General features: G+C 38.8%; 1 protein-coding gene across 3 annotated transcripts in view; it reads left to right on the top strand.

Moving 5' to 3' along the window:
• SLC15A2 (solute carrier family 15 member 2) overlaps positions 1 to 15,070 on the top strand; it is a 94,521-nt gene extending 79,451 nt beyond the window's left edge. Inside the window, exons 21-24 of one of the 3 annotated variants that reach the window (XR_013413338.1) lie at positions 5,954 to 6,049; positions 12,350 to 12,451; positions 12,685 to 12,777; positions 14,368 to 15,070. Coding sequence is in view for 1 of the 3 variants with exons in the window: in XM_077989894.1 (XP_077846020.1) it covers positions 5,954 to 6,049; positions 12,350 to 12,412 (159 nt within the window). In the remaining 2 variants the exon portion in view is untranslated. Of the gene's footprint in view, positions 1 to 5,953; positions 6,050 to 12,349; positions 12,559 to 12,684; positions 12,778 to 14,367 lie in introns of those variants that run through there. The other 2 variants (XR_013413339.1, XM_077989894.1) reach the window with 2 other exon arrangements.
• Positions 15,071 to 18,999: the final 3,929 nt, after the last annotated feature.

The raw sequence follows: 18,999 nt of genomic DNA, 5'->3' as shown, positions 1-18,999 counted from the left end.
ATGGTTGAATCCAGGGGGCTAAGCAGCAATAGTCTGCAGGTACCTCATAGGAGAAGACCCACTAGATTGGAACTCCAACCAGCCACTGATAGCAGTGTTGCACTTCACAGAGACAGAGCTCCTAGGGGGAGGGGTAGCCTGCCATCTTTGCCATTTGGCCAACTTAGTGGTTCCAGCCTTTGGGCTTTGGAGAGTCCAAGCCAACTGGGGGCTGAATTGATTCCCCAGCCCAGCATAGCTGTGCTATAAAAACATGGCCAGATAGTTTTTTAAACGTGTCCCAATCCCATTCTTCCTCACTGGGCAGGACCTCCAACCAGGGTCTTGAGCCACCCCTACTGGTGGTTTCTGGCTGATAGAGATTTAAAACCTCCCTGGGATGGAGCTCCCAGAGGCAGAGGTGGGCTGCCATCTTTGCTCTTTGGACAATTAGCCATTCCAGCCTTCAGGGTTTAGAGAGTCCAAGCCACCTGGGGGATGAAAGTGGTCCCCCAGCAGAGCATAGCTGCTCTACAAAAACATGGCCAGACTGCTTTTTAAAGCAGGTCTCCAATCCCATTCCTCCTCACTAAGTGGGACCTCCCAACCAGGGTTTCCAGCTACCCTCGCCAGTGCTCTCCAGCTGACAGATTTAAAGCCTCCCTGAATGCAGTTCCCAAAGGGAGTGCCAGGTTGCCATCTTTCCTGTTTGGGTTTCTTAACCATTCTGGCCTTCAGGCTTAGGAGAATCTGAGGTGACCAGGGGCAGTAGCAGACCCCAAGCACAGCACAGCTGCCCTACAAAAATGTGACCAGACTGCTTTTTAAAGTGGGTCCCCAATCCTGTTTCTCCTCACTGGGTGGGAACTCCCAACTGGAGTCTCCAGCCACATCCTAGAGGTACATTTAGGCTGGCAACAGGTCTGTACCTCCCTAGGACAAAGCTCCCAAAGGGAGGGGCAGGCCACCATATTTGCTGTTTCACAGCCTTCACTGTTGATACCTCCATGTACTGGAAAATCAGGGTGACTAGGGACTGGAGTGGACTCCCAGTATACTGCAGCAGCCCTACAAAAAGTGGCCAGATGGTTATGTGGATGCCCATTTCCATATCTCCTCACTGGGCAGGTCCTCCAGGCCTGGGCCTCCAGCCATCCACTGCCAGAGCTATCAAGACAGTAGCAGCTCTGCAACTCCCTGAACAAAGCCCCCAGGGAAAACTGAAGGCCTTTCTGTCACTGCCTCTGCAATGGAACTGCCCTTGCTTCCCTCATGCTAACAAAGGAGCAAAGACCCTAAGGCCTTATCCACACCTCCAAGAAGCTGCAGTAGACCCAAGAAGAGGAGGCCAGTCTATCTCCCACAGGTCCCATCCAACCTCCCTGCTCATCACCAGACAGGAAGTCCCCAGCGTGGGCCCACAGCGCAGACCTTCCATCCTGGGCTGATTGCACTGAGCAATTGCTGACCTATGTATTTCTGGGGTGGAGCCCCCAGGAGACAAGCAAAATACCCTTGGCCATAACTGCTACTAAGAACTCTTCCTCTGCTGCCTCCAAGTTGGGGAAGGAGCGTAAACACTGAGATTGCCCCAGAGCTTCAGTGGGCAGCTCAGGAATGCCAAGCTGTGATCTACAGCCAGCACTCAAGGGGGAGAGGAACCCACTCTTTCAGATCATTGAGAGAGAACATGGCTGCAACTGTGAGGAAACAGTGAGGAGTGCAGTTATGATTCATAGATTTGGCTTCTTTACATAATTCCATACTTCTTGGAGGTTTCTTGGGGAGCCAAATAACTGAGCAAGAGCCTATCAACTAAGCAATACATGTAAGTGCCACCTACTGGATCACAACCCAAAACTTCAACACCCCAAATAGCTCGCTTACATACTCCAATCTGAAACCAAAGACAAGAAGTCAGCTTCAAATAAAGAGCCTGCACAAAGTCTTGGCTCTGCGAAAACATCCAGAAAAGAAGTCTATTGACTCAATCTACACTGCAGTTAAAGGAACACCCACATGCAGAGATGAGAAAGAACCAACACAAGAACTCCAGTAACTCTCATGGCCAGAGTGTCATATGTCCTTCAAACAACTGCACCAATTCACCAACAAAAGTTCTTGACCAAGCTAAGCTGGCTGAAATGATAGAAAGAGAATTCAGAATATGGATAGGAATGAAGATCATCGAGATTCAGGAGAATGGTAAAACCCAATCCAAGTAAACTAAGAATCACAATAAAATAATACAGGAACTGAAGGACAAAATAGCTGGTATAGAAAAGAACCTAATGGATCTGACAGAGCCAAATAACACAAATACAAGAATTTCACAATGCAGTCACAAGTATTAACAGCAGAATAAACCAAGCTGAGGAAAGAATCTCAGAACTTGAAAACTGGATCTCTGAAATAAGGCAGTCAATAAAAATGGATCTTCAAAACCTCCAAGAAGTATGAAATTATGTAAAGAGGCCAAATCTTTTCATCACTGGCACCTCTGAAAGGGAGGGAGAGAAAGCAAGCAACTTGGAAAACATACTTTAGGAGATCTTCCATGAAAACTTCCCCAACCTTGCTAGAGAGGCCAACAGTCAAATTCAGAAAATACAAAGAACTCCTGCAAGATTTTACACAAGAAGATTATCCCCGAGACACGTAGTTGTCAGATTTTCCAAGGTTGAAATGAAAGAAAGAATGTTGAAGGCAGCTAGAGAGAAAGGGTAGGTCACCTACAAAGGAAACCCCATCAGGCTAACAGTGGACATTTCAGCTGAAACCCTATAAACCAGAAGAGATCAGGGGCCTATATTCAACATTCTTAAAGAAAAAAATATATTCAACTAGGAATTTCATATCTAGCCAAACTAAGCTTCCTAAGCAAAGGAGAAATAAGATCTTTTTCAGATAAGCAAATGTTGAGGGACCCACCTTACAAGAGATCTTGAAGGGATCACTAAATATTGAAAGGAAATACTGCTACCAGCTAATACAGAAACACATTTAAATACACAGACTGGTGACACTATAAAGCAACCACATGAATAATCCAGCGTAATAACCAGCTAACAACACAACAGGATCCAATCCACACATATTAATACCAACCTTAAATGTAAATGCACTAAATGCCCCACTTAAAGACACAGAGTAGTAAGCTGGATAAAAAAGTAAGACCCAATGGTATGCTGTCTTCAAGAGACCCATTGGATACGTATTGACACCCATAGGTTCAAAATAAAGGGATGGGGAAAAATTTACTAAGCAAATGGAATACAGAAAAAAGCAGGAGTTGCAATCCTAATTTCAGACAAAACAGACTTTAAACCAACAAAGATCAAAAGAGACAAGGAAGGCCATTACATAATGGTAAAGGGATCAATTCAACAAGAAGACCTAACTATTCTAAATATGTATGCACCCAACACAGGAGTACCCAGATTCATAAAGCAAGTTCTTAGAGACCTACAAAAAGACATAGACTTCCACACAATAGTAGTGGGAGACTTCAACACTCCACTGACAGTATTAGACAGATCACTGAGGCAGAAAATTAACAAAGATATTCAGGACCTGAACTCAACATTGGACCAAATGGAACTGATAGACCTCTATAGAACTCTCCAATGAAAAACAACAGAGTATAAATTCTTCTCATCACCACATGTCACATGCTTTAAAATCAACTACATAATTGAACATAAAACAATCCTCAGAAATGCAAAAGAATAAACATCATACCAAACACCCTCTCAGACAACACTGCAATAAAAATAGAAGTAAAGACTAAGAATCACTCAAAACCATGCAATTATGTAGAAATGAAACAACATGCTCCTGAATGACTTTTGGGTAAATAATGAAATTAAGGCAGAAATCAATAAGTTCTTTGAAACTAATGAGAACAAAGATACAAGATACGAGAATATCTGAGGCACAGCTAAGGCAGTGTTAAGAAGGAAATTCATAGCACTAAATGCCCACATCAAAAAGTTACGAGATCTCAAATTAACAACTTAACTTCACAAAGCAAGAACAAATTAACACCAAAGCTAGCAAAATCAGAGCTAAACTGAAGGAAATCAAGACACAAAACATGATCTTAGAACTTGAAGATGGGCTCACTGAAATAAAACAGTCAAAAAAATAAAATTTAAGAAAAGAATAAAAAGAAATGAACAAAACCTGTGAGAAGTATGGAATTATGTAAAGAGGTCTAATCTATGAATTACTGGCATCTCTGAAAGAGAAGAGAATTCATTCAAAAGTTCAACTAATGCAGGAGTTGGTTTTTTGAAAAAAATAATAAGGCTGCTAGCTAAACTAATAAAGAAAATAGAGAAGATGCAAGTAAACACAATTAGAAATGATGAAGAGAATGTTACCACTGACCCCATAAAATAAAAAATAACCATCAGAAACTACTATGAACACCTCTATGCACACAAACTAGAAAACCTAAAAGAGATGGATCCATTTCTGGACACATATATCCTCCCAAGACTGAACCAGGAAGAAGTTGATTCCCTGAATGACCAATATCTAGCTCTGAAATTGCATCAATAATGAATACCCTATCAACCCAAAAAAGCTTAGTACCTGATGGATTCCCAGCCAAATTCTACCAGATGTACAAAGACAAGCTAGTACCATTCCTACTGAAACTATTCCAAAAATTTGAAGAGAAGGGACTCCTCCCCAGTGCATTCTATGAGGACAGCATCACCCTGATACCAAAACCTCGCAGACAAACACATACACAAAAAACTTCAGTTCAATATCCTTAGTAAGCACTGGTGCAAAAATCCTCACCAAAATAATTGCAAACCAAATATAGCAGCATATCAAAAAGCTAATCATCCACAATCCAGTAGGCTTCATCCCCAGATTTGCAATGTTGGTTCAACATATGCAAATAAAGAAATGTGATTCATCACATAAACAGAACTAAACACAAAAAACCACATGATTGTCTCAATAGACACAGAAAAGGCTTTTTAAAAAATTCAAAAACGCTTCATGTTAAAAACCCTCAATAAACTAGGTATTGTTGGAACATACCTCAAAATAATAAGAGCCATCTGTGAGAAAACCACACCCAGCATTGTACTGAATGGGCAAAAGCTGGAAGCATTTCTCTTGATAACTGGCATAAGACAAGGGTGCCTTCTCTCATCCCTCCTATTCAACCTGGGGATGATTAATGGGTATAAAAATATAGTTAGGATGAATAAGATCTAGCATTTGATAGCACAACAGAGCAACTACAGTCAATAATAATTTATGGTACACTTTAGCATATCTAAAATGGTAAAATTGGATTGTTTGTAAAATAACAAAAGGATAAATACTTAAAGTGATGGATACCATATTTACCCAATTTGATTCTTACACATTGTATGTCTGTATCAAAATATCTCATGTATTCCATAAATATACATCTACCATGTACCACAAAAATCAAAAATAAATTTAAAAATAATAATAAAAAAGAAAGTAGAGTTTCCATAAATCCCCATTCCCTCCCTGCCCCACCCCTAGTTTCTTCTATTATTAACATCTGGCATTAGGGCTGCACATAATATTATGATTAACTAATCAATATTGATACATAATTATTAACCAAAATCCATAGTTTACATTAGGATTCACTCTTTGCATTGTATAGTTCTATGGATTTTGACAAATGTGGAATGTCATATATCCACCATTACCATATCATACAAAAGAATTTCTCTGCCTTAAAAATGCCTTGTGCTCCACCTATTCATCTTTCCCCCTACCCTAAAATCTTGGCCCACTGAATTTTTATAATTTCTAAGTTTCATCTCTCCCAACCTGTCATATAGTTGAGATCATACAGGATGTAGCTTTTTCATACTGCTCTTTTTCACTTAGCAATATACATTCCTTCATGTCTTTTCCTAGCTTGATATTTCATTTCTCTTTTTTCTTTTCTTTTCTGTTTTTATAGAGACGAGAGTCTCACTATGTTGCCAGGGGTGGTCTCAAACTCCTGGATTCAAGCGATCCTCCTGCCTCGGCCTCCCAAAGTTCTGGGATTACAGATGTGAGTCACTGCACGCAGTCTCATTTCTTTTTATCACTGAGAAATATGCTATTGTATAGATGTACCATAGTTTGTTTACACATTCACCCACTGAAGAACATCTTAGTTGCTTCTAACTTTTGGTAATTATGAATAAAGCTGCTATAAACATTCTTATGGAGGTTTTTGTGTAAACACAAGTTTTCAGTTCATTTGGGTAAATGCCTAGGAGCAGGATTTCTCTATCATATGGTAAGCCTATGTTTAGATTTGTAAGAAACTACCACAGTTATCTTCCAAAGTGCTATAAAATTTTACATTCTCCTGAACAGTGAATGAGGGTTCCAATTGCTCCACATGCTCACCAGCATTTGGTGTTCTCAGTCAGTGTTTTGGATTTTAGCCATTCTGATAGGTGTGTAGAAGTATCTTGTTTTAATTTTCAATTATTTAATGGCATATAATGTTGAGCATGTTTTCATAGGCTTATTTTCCTATTTTATATCTTATTTGCTATTTGCATATCTTCTTTGGTGAATTTGCCCTCTATACAGATATTTTGTCCATTTTAAAGTTGGGTTGTTTGTTTACTTATTGTGAGTTTGAAGAGTTTTTTGTATATTTTGGATCCATGTCATTTATCAGATATGTATTCTGCAAATAGTTTCATCCAGTCTGTGGCTTTGTTCATTTTAAACAAACAAAGTTTAATAACGTGTACTTTATGTGGTACATAAGGTACATAATATGTGGGAGATACTCACAAAAATGAGTACATCTCACAGGTGGCTTTGAATTCCAACTTATGTAGCATCTTCAACAAACAACAGCAAATTTAGAGAAGTGACAAGACAAAAGAAAAAAGACTTTGAGTCTCGAAGGGTGGCAAATTATAGAAAGGCAAAGAAATGGTAGATACAGACTAGTTAATAAAGCTCATTACCTAGGTTCCTCTGGCACTGATCCCTAGGCTGGTAAGGGGTTGTCCTTCCTGGTAGAAAGGGGAGTAGGGACACATTGGTGAATTTATGTCCTGCTTTTAAGCAAATAGTGGGAGAACAGAAAACTCCTTTTATATTTGCTTTTTCCCATTTGTCTTCAGCTCAAAATAATCCTTATGCCAAAGTGGCATATTCTAGTCACTTACAGTCCTCCCTTTGAACTTTATTTCAGAAAGTTTCATATATTAAAAGCTGAGTTCACAGTCCCATATCTTATGGAGCCAATCTCTTAGTCCTGATTTCAGTTAAACTCAGGTCAATTGAGTTAGAGAGTTGTATATCATTTCAGGTGGCAGTGTTGCAGGTGGGTTCCCAACAAGGTTAGGCCTCTATATGGTGCAAGCAAACAGGTATTTAAGTAGAGTCATTTCTATGGACCCAAAAAAACTAAAGGTTAATCACTGGAAAAAAATGATAAATCAGCTTCTAAGTCCATAAGGCAGTCATGTGAGAGAGTTCTAGATTTGATCTCAAAACCTCTTAGATGGTGGAATGAGGATGGCAGTTAAAATCTAATGTGTTTTCCTCGTTTGTGGTTTGAATATCTCTGGTGATATCATAGCATGTTCCAGTGAACTTTCTGAGTGGCCCACACAGCAACAGGCATCAAGGTTGCCTATATTTGAACTTTTGTGGCTGAAGATTCATTTGATGAATCCGATTTTTCTGAAATAGATTATTCTTATGATTCAAATGATTCTGATGTTAGTTCTGTTTAGAAATAACTCTAAAAATGGTCTTTATATTTTATTTTCACATTGAAAATCCGTCAAATTTGCTTCAACCTCAAAGAGCATGTTGATGTAAAATTAAATGAAAATCTTCAGGGTCTAAAGTTAGGCATTTTTTAAGAATTGTCACTAAAGCATAATTTAAAAAAGGGAAAATTGATAAGGTTGACTCCATCAAAATTTGCTTCGTGAAAGCCCATGTGAAGAGGGTTAAAAGATAAACTACAGGCTGATCAAAAACATTTGCAAACCACATATTCAGTAAAGAACTAGTATCTGTAATAAGAACTCTCAAAAACTCCACACTAATAAAATAAATAATTCATTTAGAAAATAGGCAAAAGACATGCAGATACATCTCTTAATAGGACATGCAGATAATAGGTAAGCACATGAAAAGATATTTGACACCATTCGCCACTAGGGAAATAGAAATTAAAACTGATATAAGAGTTAAAAAGAAATTATTTAGGCAGATAGTGAGGGTAAGGAAGTCCTTGATAAGGTTTTCCTTTCAGTGAAAAGCAGCCCCCAAATAATTTCTTTTCTAATAAAAAGCAGCCTATAAAATTGAGCTTCAGACATAGATAAGCAAGCTGGAAGCTTGCATGGGTGAATGCCAGCAGCTGTGCCAATAGGAAAAGGCTACCTGTGGGCCAGGCATGTTCAACATGGCACCTCCATCTCCCCTTTTCTTTGCCAACCATGTGTACAGTAAGGGACAGACAACATGACACCAGCCAGGAAGAGACCCTATTTGCATAATAAGAGATGAGGGTGGGGTGGCCACCTTCCTCGCATGCTATGTAAATGGCACACCTGGTCCAGCCAATCTTTGGGCCCTATGTGAATCAGATACTGCCTCCTGAAGCCAGTCTCTAAAACCCCATGCACTTCACCACGGAACCAGAAGACCCACCTGGGCACCCCTCTCTCTCTGCAGGAGAGAGAGCTATTCTCTGTTCTCTTTCTTTCACCTATTAAACTTCCACTCTTAAATTCACTACTTGTGTGTCCATGTCCTTGATTCCCTTGACATGAGACAACAAACCTCAAGGATTTACCCCAGACAATGACACTGCTTCAAAACCAGAATAACATATCACTACACATCTATCAGAAAAGCTAAAAAAATAGTAGCAACACTAAATTCTGATTACGGTGCTAAGAAACTGGATCACTCATACATTGCTGCTGGAAATGTGAAAAGATATAGCCACACTATAAAACATTTTGGCAATTCCTTACAAAACTAAAGATACAACCACATGGCCCAACAGTTGCTTTCCTCCCAGAGCCCAAGGGCCATTTACAAAGTCAAACTTGTGACAAGAGGGCCTATATAGCAAAAAAGTTACCAAACAGAATTAGGTTTTATTGGTAAAAAGCTGGGGGAATATTCATGAAATGGAATTATAAGGGTAATGCCTCAGGGATGTAAATTTAAGTTAGCGAAACTGCCATTGCAAAAGTTATCACACTAAGAAAATTATGACAGTGAAAGAGATCTGATCTAACCAACCCAATCTTGTCTTTAACCTCCAAACTGTCCTTAACCTTTTTCCCATTTGCCCTAAGAATACTTGCTGGTGGCACTTGCAGCTGCAGTGCTTACCCCAAGATAACTTTGCCACAAAATATCTCGCTTTTATTATTATTTTTGGATCGCTCTAGTATATCAACTTTGGAAACAAAAGACATCATTCTATTTATAGTATTCTGTTTTTAGTAGTGGTGTTTCCATTTACAAAACATAGTAATTCGTGATTGCTGAAAATGTCAAATTCTAGAAAATGTAGCATTCCTATGCATGATGTTAACATCAAATTCATGTGGGGAACTGACTTGATTGTCCTACTGCCCTACAGTCAAGTAGGTGTTCAGTCTCTACTATGGCCCAATAGCAAGCCAAAAGCTATCTCTCAAAATGAGGGTAATTAATTTTCAAATCAGGTATGATTTTGCCCCAAAACGCCATGGAACTCTCCTCTAATTCTCTTATCAGGGCTTCCACAGAATCCCCCAGCATGTTGATCAGCCATACATATTTTGAAAATCACTGGAATCACTGGTCATAAGTAGGGTGACCATATAATTGATCAATCCAACTAGAACAATGTTGAGAGTAAAAGGAGGCACTAGTAATAAACATGTTGGGAAAATGTATGGTCATCCAATCATAAAAGCCAAGTGATTCATTTGTTCACTCTGCATCCTTTGCCAGCTAGAGTACACATTGAAAGATGAATATAGAAAATTTTGATAAAGAGCTCTCAGTTATATCCTGGATTAGGTTATTGAATTTCAAGGCAAAACTTCTTCAAGCACTCAGGCAGAAAAGGTAAATATTTAATTAGTTATCACACTTTAGTGTGAATGAGAAGTACCTGGATGTACTGTTAAAACAGCCTACTCAACTTTATACTCGGAATTTCTAATTCTGTAGCTATAAAATGGACTTGAGAATTTGCATATTAACAAATTCTCAGGTGGTATTGATGTTGCTAATCCAGGGGTCATACTTTTAAGAACCATTGATCTATAGAAGAAGAAGAAGAAAAAAAAAAAAAAAACATAGACTGTCCTCAGTTTTTTTCCACAGCAACATGTAATACCAAATGATAATATTCTAAAGAGAAACCTATACCAAGATGTAGTTGAAGTTTTAGGTCCACCAACAGCTTTTATAAACATGAACAAACTCTAGGAACATTGCCTTCTAGAGAACCTTTTGCAAAAACCGTAAGATGATAAAATCACTCTTTTTTTTTTTTTCTGATACTAGGATCTAGGGGTTACAGTGTATTTATGACCTGGCTGTCTAAAGAAAGGTTGTTGTATGGTTTGGCTTTGTCCCTGCCCAGATCTCCATCTTGACTTCCCACGTATTTTGGGAGGGACCCGGTGGGAGGTGATTGAATCATGGGGTCAGGTCCTTCCCATGCTGTTCTCGTGATAGTGAATGAGTTTCATGAGACCTGATGGTTTTAAAAAGGGGCGTTCCCCTGCACAGCTCTCTCTTTGCCTGCTGCTATTACATAAGATGTGACCTGCTCCTCCTTGCTTTCTGCCATGATTGTGAGGCTGCCCCAGCCATGTGGAACTGTAAGTCCAATTAAACCTCTTCCTTTTGTAAATTACCCAGTCTTGGGTATGTATTTATCAACAGCATGAACACGGACTAATACAGTAAATTGGTACCAGTGGAGTTGCTGAAAAGATATCCAAAAATGTGGAAGCAACTTTTGAACTGGGTAACAGGCAGAGGTTGGAACAGTTTGGAGAGCTCAGAAGACAGGAAAATGTGGGAAAGTTTGGAGCTTCCTAGAGACTTGTTGAATGGCTTTAAGAAAAATGCCAATAGTGATATGAACAATAAGGTCCAGGCTGAGGTGGTCTCAGATGGAGATAAGGAACTTGTTGGGAACTGGATCAAAGGTGACTCTTGCTATATTTTAGCAAAGAGACTGGCCGCATTTTGCCACTGCCCTAAAGATTTGTGGAACTTTCAACTTGAGAGAGATGATTTAGGGCATCTGGCAGAAAAAATTTCTAAGCAGCAAAGAATTCAAGAGGTGAGTTGGGTGCCGTTAAAGGTGTTCAGTTTAATAAGGGAAGCAGAGCATAAAAGTTTGGAAAATTTGCAGCCTGACTATGCAATAGGAAAAAAATTTTTTTCTAGGGAGAAAATCAAGCCAGTTGTAGAAATTTGCATAAGTAGCAAAGAGCCTAATGTTAATCCCCAAGACCATGGGGAAAATCTCTTCCGGCCATGTCAGAGACCTTCATGGCAGCCCATCACAGGCATGGAGGCCCAGGAGTAAAAAGTGGTTTTGTGGGCTAGGTCCAGAGTCTCCTGCTGTGTGCAGTTGAGGGACTTGGTGGCATGTGTCCCAGTTGCTCCAGCCATGGTTGAAAGGGGCCAACATAGAGCTCAGGCCATGGCTTCAGAGGGTGCAAGCCCCAAGCCTTGGCAGTTTCCATGTGGTATTGGGTCTGTGGGTGCACAGAAGTCAAGAATTGAGGTTTGGGAACCTCTGCCTAGGTTTCAGAAGATGTATGGAAATGCCTGGATGCTCAGGCAAAAGTTTGCTGCAGGGGTGGGGCCCTCATGGAGAACCTCTGCTAGGGTGGTGCAGAAGGGAAATGTGGGGTTGGAGCCCCCACAAAGAGTCCCTACTGAGGCACTGCCTAGTGGAGCTGTGACAAGTGGGCCACTGTCCTCCAAACCCCAGAATGGTAGATCTACCAACAGCTTGCACCATGCACCTGGAAAAGCCACAGGCACTCAATGCCAGCACATGAAAGTAGCTAGGAGAGAGGCTGTATCCTGCAAAGCCACAGGGGTGGAGCTGCCCAAGACCATGGGAACCCACCTCGTGCATCAGTGTGACCTGGATGCAAGATGTGGAGTTAAAGAAGATCATTTTGGAACTTTAAGATTTGACTGCTCTGCTGGATTTCAGACTTGCATGGGGCCTGTACTCCTTTGTTTTAGCCAATTTCTCCCATTTGAAATGGCTGTATTTACCTAATGCCTGTTTCCCCAGTGTATCTAGGAAGTAACTAACTTGCTTTTGATTTTACAGACTCATAGGTGGAAGGGACCAGCGTTGTCTAGATGGGACTTTAAACTTGGACTTCTGGGTTAAAGCTGAAATGAGCTGAGACTTCGGGGGACTGATGGGAAGGCATGACTGGTTTTGAAATATGAGGACATGAGATTTGGGAATGGCCCGGGGCAGAATGATACAGTTTGGCTGTGGCCCCCCCCTAATCTCCATCTTATATTCCCACATGTTTTGAGAGGCACCCGGTGGGAGGTGATTGAATCATGGGGGCAGGTCTTTCCTGTGCTGTTCTTGTGATAGTGAATGAGTTGCACGAGATCTGATGGTTTTAAAATGGGTGTTCCCCTGCACAGCTCTCTCTTTGCCTGCCGCCATCCACATAAGATGTGACCTGCTCCTCCTTGCTTTCTGCCATGATTGTGAGGCTTCCTCAGCCATGTGGAACTGTAAGTCCAATTAAACCTCTTTCTTTTGTAAATTGCCCAGCAGCATGAAAACAGACTTATACAGGTTGTATTTACTAACCTCAGATTCAGATGAGGTTTCCAGTAATATAAAACTTGACAATGCTCTAGGTTTACCTACTACTATATTTCTCTGTCTCCTTTCCTTCCATTCAGCTAAAGAAATTAAGGCTCTGGTGCTGTCAAACTGTCTGACTCATCTGAAATGTAAACTTTTATGTTTGTCAAAAATTGTGAAATATGTTTGAGATGATTAAAATAAATCTGAAGGCTTGGCTAGTTTATGTATGTATGTACCTGAACTTCAGGTGAACTCTATGAACACTGTCCTCTATAAAAAAGTGCAGCTTTTTTTTTTTCTGCAGAATCCTAAAAGATCAGAACAGCTTTTGATTTTTAAGATGACCATCAGAATTCTTTGTTCCCCTTCTGTGGAAGTTGGAAAATAACCCTGAATAAAGATTATCTTTTTTGGGTGTTCTAACATAAACATAACTAGTTTTGTTTACTGTAACAACAAAACTAAGTTGAGAGATGCAGAGCTGTAATGTTAGAGGAAGTATGAGAGTGCCAGTATTTTCATTTTTAATACCAGGAAGTCCATTTGAAACCTGAGGGTTTAAAGCACAACGATTCTAACTGCATCATGTTTTTCTTTGTCTCCTTTCGTAATCTAGGAGGGTTCTTTTAAGAAATAAAATCCCTTGAAATGAAAGATTTAAAGCTTAACAATTCCTCTAGTTTCCCTTCAATTTACTTATCTTCTGTTAAAATCCAGCAAAACAGTTTTTATTTTTTATTTTTTTTGGACAAAGTCTCACTTTGTTGCCCAGGCTGGAGTGCAGTGACACGGTCACAGCTCACTGCAGCCTTGACCTTCTAGGCTCAAGCGATCCTCCCACCTCAGTCTACCAAGCTGGGAGTACAAGCACATGCCACCATGCCTGGCTAATTTTTTTTTTTAATTTTTATTGTTAGTAGATACGAGGTCTCGCTATGTTGCTGAGGCTAGTCTGTAATTCCTGAGCTTAAGTAATCCCCCCACCTCTGGTCCCCAAAGTGCTAAGATTACAGGTGTGAGCCACTGCAGCCAGCAAAAGTTTTTTTTTTTTTTAAACTAAAAGTAGTAGCATTCATATGAACACATTTTGAAAGGTTTTCTATTGCTTTCATTCTATATAAGCAGAGAAAAAATACTTGGAATGATGTTCAACTACTATGCTTAAAATTTTCACTGAGGTGTAATATACAAATCAGAAAATTCACTTATGATTGTACAAGTTAACAATTTCTAGTAAATTTACAAAGTTGTTCTACCATCATAACAAACAATTTTAGAACATTTCTATCACTCTGAAAATAACCCTCATGTTCACTTACCATCTCTTCCCACTCCAGTGCTGGGCGACCACTAATTTACTTTGTCTCTACAGATTTGCCTTTTCTGGACATTCTGTACAAATAGAATCACCTCATATGTAGTCTTTGTATCTGACTTCTTTTCTTTAGTATAATGTTTTTGAAGCTCATCCATGTTGCAGCATGTCAGTAATTTATTCCCTTTTATTACAGAAGTCCATGGATATGCCTACCACATCATGGAGTGAATTGTGTCCTTGCCCCCCAAATTCATATGTTGAAGCACTAACCCTCCAGTACGTCAGAATGTAACTATATTTGGAAAAAAGTCCTTTAAGGAGGGTGTTAATTTAAAATCAGGCTATTTAGGGTATGTCCTACTCCAATCTGACTGGTGTCCTAGAAAGAAAAGATCAGGACATACGAGAGAGAAAGTGAGAAGGCTACCATCTGCAAGCCAAGGAAAAGAGGCTTCAGGAGAAACCAAATCTGCAGGCACCTTAATCTTGAACTTCCAGTCTCCAGAACTGTGAGAAGTAAATTTCTGTTGTTTAAGCCACCCAGTCTGTGATATTTTGTTATGGCAACCCTAGCCGACTAACTCACCATTCTGGTGGTTATGAAGTGTTATCTCACTGTGGTTTTAATTTTCATTCCCCTAATGATATATATCATCTTTTCATGTGCTTGTTGGCAATTTTTGTATCTTCTTTGATGAAGTCTCTATTTAAACGTTGCCCACTTAAAACAAGTTGGGTTTGTCTTATTGTTGAGTTGTAAGCCCTCCTGATATATTCCGGTTAGAAGTACTTTATCAGAAATATGATTTGCAAATATGTTCTCTAAGGTTGTAGTTTGTATTTTGTTTTCTTAATGGTATTCTTTTGAAATAAAAAAGTTTTACATTTTGATAAAATTGAATTTATACATTTTATCTTTTAAGGATTATGCTATTGGTATCATATCTAAGGACTCTGCCTTACCTGAGGACAAAAAAGATTTTCTTATACTTTTTGGGGTTTAGCTCTTACATTTAGATCTATTGTCTATTTGAAGTTAATTTTTGTATAAGGTGTAAGAGTCTAAATCCATCTTTTTGAATGTAACTAAACAAATGGTCTATCACCATTTATAGAAAACACTGTCTTTGCCTCATTGAATTGCCTTAACAGCTTTGTCAAAAATCAATTTATCCACAGCTATAGGAGTTTTTTTCTGAACTCTCAGTTTATGTCGTATTGATCAATATTTCAATACCACACTATCTTGATTATTTTATAGTATATTTTAAAGTTGAGAAGTATGTAAATCCTCCAATTTTATTTTTCAAGATTTTTCAAGATTGTTTGGTCTATTCTGGGAACTAAGCTTGCTTATCTGGAATAAATCCCACTTGTTCATGGTGTATTAAAAGATTTGCTAATACTCTATAAAAGATTTTGCTTCTAATTCTAGGAGAGATGTTTAGGTTTTTTTTGTTTTTTGTAATGTCTTTGACTTTGTACTGGCCTTTTAAATACATTGGGAAATATTTCCTCTTCTATTTTCTGGAACAGATTATGTAAAGTTGGTGTTAATTCCCTTTTAAAAGTTTAGTAGAATTACTCAGTGAGACCATCTGGGCCTGGAGATTTTATTTTGGAGAGGTTTTTTTGTTTGTTTGTTTGTTTGTTTGTTTTTTTCATTAGAGTCTCGCTGTGTCGCCAGGCTGGAGTGCAGTCACATGATCTCAGCTCACTGCAACCTCCACCTCCTGGATTCAAGTGATTCTCCTGCCTCAGCCTCCTGAGTAGCTGGGATTACAGGCATGTGCCACCACACCCAGCTAATTTTTATATTTTTAGTAGAGACAGAATTTCACCATGTTGGCCAGGATAGTCTCTATCTCCTGACCTTGTGATCTGCCTCCCTGGGCCTCCCAAAGTGCTGGGATTACAGGTGTGAGCCACCGCGCTCAGCCTTTGGAGAGATTTTTAATTAAAAATTCAATCTCCTTAATAATAATAGGGCTATTTAGATTGTCTATTTCATCTTAGTTGAGTTTTTGTAGTTTGTGTTTCTCATGGAATTGGTCCATTTATTCTAAATTGTCAAATTTATGAGCATAAAGTCATACGTAATACTATTATCCTTTTTAATGGTTGCAGTATTTGAAATAAGAATTCTTGTTTAAGTCCTCATATTGGTGACTCATTTTCTATTTTTGTCAATCTTGCTAGGGGTTTATTGATTTTATTACAGTTTTCTGAAGAACCATATTTTCCTTTCATTGTATTTTTTAGTAAGATTTTCCTATTTTCAATTTCATTGGCTTCTGCTCTTTACTATTTTATTCCTTCTTCTTGTTTTGGATTTATTTTGCTCTTTTTGAGGAAAAGTAGGAACTCAAATTATCGACATGACACCTTTCTTAACTTTTTTTGGGGGGGGGGGAGTGAAAGTTTATTTAAAAATTTTAGAGAAGGAACGAAAGGAAGTATACTTGGAAGAAGGCCAAGTGGGCAACATGAGAGATCAAGTGCCCCTTTCTTCATTTTTAATGTAAGTATACAGTGCTATGAATTTTCTTCTTAGCTGTATCCCACGTACTTTGATATGTTTTCATTTATCCTTTTAATTTACTTTGAGACTCCCTGTTTGACCCATCCTTTAATGTTCCATGTGTTGCGGGAAGTCAGGGACCCTGAATGGAGGGACTGGCTGAAGCCATGGCAGAAGAACACAAATTGTGAAGATTTCATGGACATTTAGTAGTTCCCCAGATCAATACTTTTATAATTTCTTACGCCTGTCTTTACTGCAATCTCTGAACATAAATTGTGAAGATTTCATGGACTTTTATCACTTCCCCAATCAATACTCTTATAATTTCCTATGCCTGTCTTTAATCTCTTAATCCCATCATCTTCGTAAGTTGAGGATGTATGTTGCCTCAGGACCCTGTGATGATTGCGTTATCTGTACAAATTGTTTGTAAAACGTGTGTTTGAACAATATGAAATCTGGGCATCCTAAAAGAACAGGATAATGGCGATTTTCAGGGAACAAGGGAGATAACCATAAGGTCTGACTGCCTGCAGGGCCAGGCAGAACAGAGTCATATTTCTTCTCCTGCAAAAGCCAATAGGAGAAATAATGCTGATTCTTTTTTTCAGCAAGGAACAGACCTGGGAAAGAATGCATTCCCAGAGGAAGGCCTCTAAAATGGCCGCTCTGGGAGTGTCTGTCTTATGCAGGTGAAGATAAGGGATAAACTATGCCCTGGTCTCCTACAGTGCCCTCAGGCTTGCTAGGATTAGGAAATTGCAGCCTGGTGAATTGCAGTCAGACTGGTTGTCTGCTCTCGAACCCTGTTTCCTGTTAAGATGTTTATCAATGACAATGCGTGCATAGTGGGACATGAAACCTCATCAGCAATTCTAATTTTGCCCTGGCCTTGTGATCTTGCTCTGCCCCCATTTGCCTTGTGATATTTTATTGCCTTTTGAAGCATGTGATCTCTGTGACCCACACCCTATTCATATGCTCCCTCCCCTTTGAAAATTGCTAATAAAAACTTGTTGGTTTTACAGCTTGGGGGCATGATGGAACCTGTCAACATGTGATGTCACCCCCTGAGACCCAGCTGTAAAATTTCTCGCTTTTGTACTCTTTCTCTTTATTTCTCAGAAAGGCTGACACTTAGGGAAAATAGAAAAGAACCTACACTGAAATATTGGGGGCTGGTTCCCCCAATATCCATTTATTCTTTAATTTCCTTTGAGACTCCCTGTTTGACCCATAGATTATTTAGAAGTATGTTATTTAACTTTCAAGTGTTTCAAGAGTTTCCTGTTGTCTTTGTTAGAGATTTTCAGTTTAATTTCATTATGGCCAGAGCACATGATTGCAATTCTTTTAAATTTGTCAAGTTTACTATATATTTTATGTCTTTTTCTATTTGATGAATAGTGCATGGGCAATTGAGAAAAATGTATTGTTAGGCGGTATGTCTTATAAATGTTAATTAGACCCTGTTGATTGTGTGGCTCAGATTTTCCATATCCTGGTGATTTTTCTACTTCATAGTTCTATTAGTTACTGGAGAAAGGGGAGAATGATGTTGAAATTCCCAACCATAATTATAGATTCTTCTATTTCTCATTTCAGCTTTATCAGTTGCTGCTTCAGGTATTTAAGGCTCTATGGTTTAGTTTGTATGCATTTAGTATAATGTGTCTTCCTAATTGATTCTCTTATCATTATATAATATCCCTCTTTGTTTTGGTAATTTTCTTTGCTTTGCAGTCTACTTTATCAGACACTACTATTGCTACTCCTGTTTTTTTAAAAAATTATTAATGTGTATGTGATAGATCTTTTTCCACCCTTTTTTACTTTCAACTCACCTGTGTTTGAACTTGAAATAAGTTTCTTATATGCAGCACATAGTTGGATTATGGATGGTTTTTAACTCTACCAGTCTCTGTCTTTTGATTGGTGTATTTAGACCATTTATATTTAAGGTGTGGTATTTACTGACATTTTAGCACTTTAGTCTGTTATTTTGTTATTTATTTTCTATTTGTCTCCTCTGGTTCTCATTTCTTTTTATCTTTCTTGCCTTTCTGCAGCTTATTTAAACATGTTTTAGATTCCATCTTGATTTATTTATAATACTTCTGAGTTTGTCACTTTGTATAGTTTTCAGAGTGGTTGCTCTGGGTGTTACACATGCTACTTATAACAATGTACTAGTATCAATATTCACCACTTCAAATGAAGTGTGGAAACCTCACTTCCATTTAGGTCCCTTTGGATTCCCCACCTTTAAATATCATTGTTTTAAGTATCAGATGATGTTCC

This window comes from Macaca mulatta, chromosome 2, assembly GCF_049350105.2.
Source record: "Macaca mulatta isolate MMU2019108-1 chromosome 2, T2T-MMU8v2.0, whole genome shotgun sequence".
Classification (NCBI taxonomy): domain Eukaryota; kingdom Metazoa; phylum Chordata; class Mammalia; order Primates; family Cercopithecidae; genus Macaca; species Macaca mulatta.
Note: the sequence above shows the minus strand (reverse complement) of the source record. Positions and strands in the feature narration are given on the sequence as shown.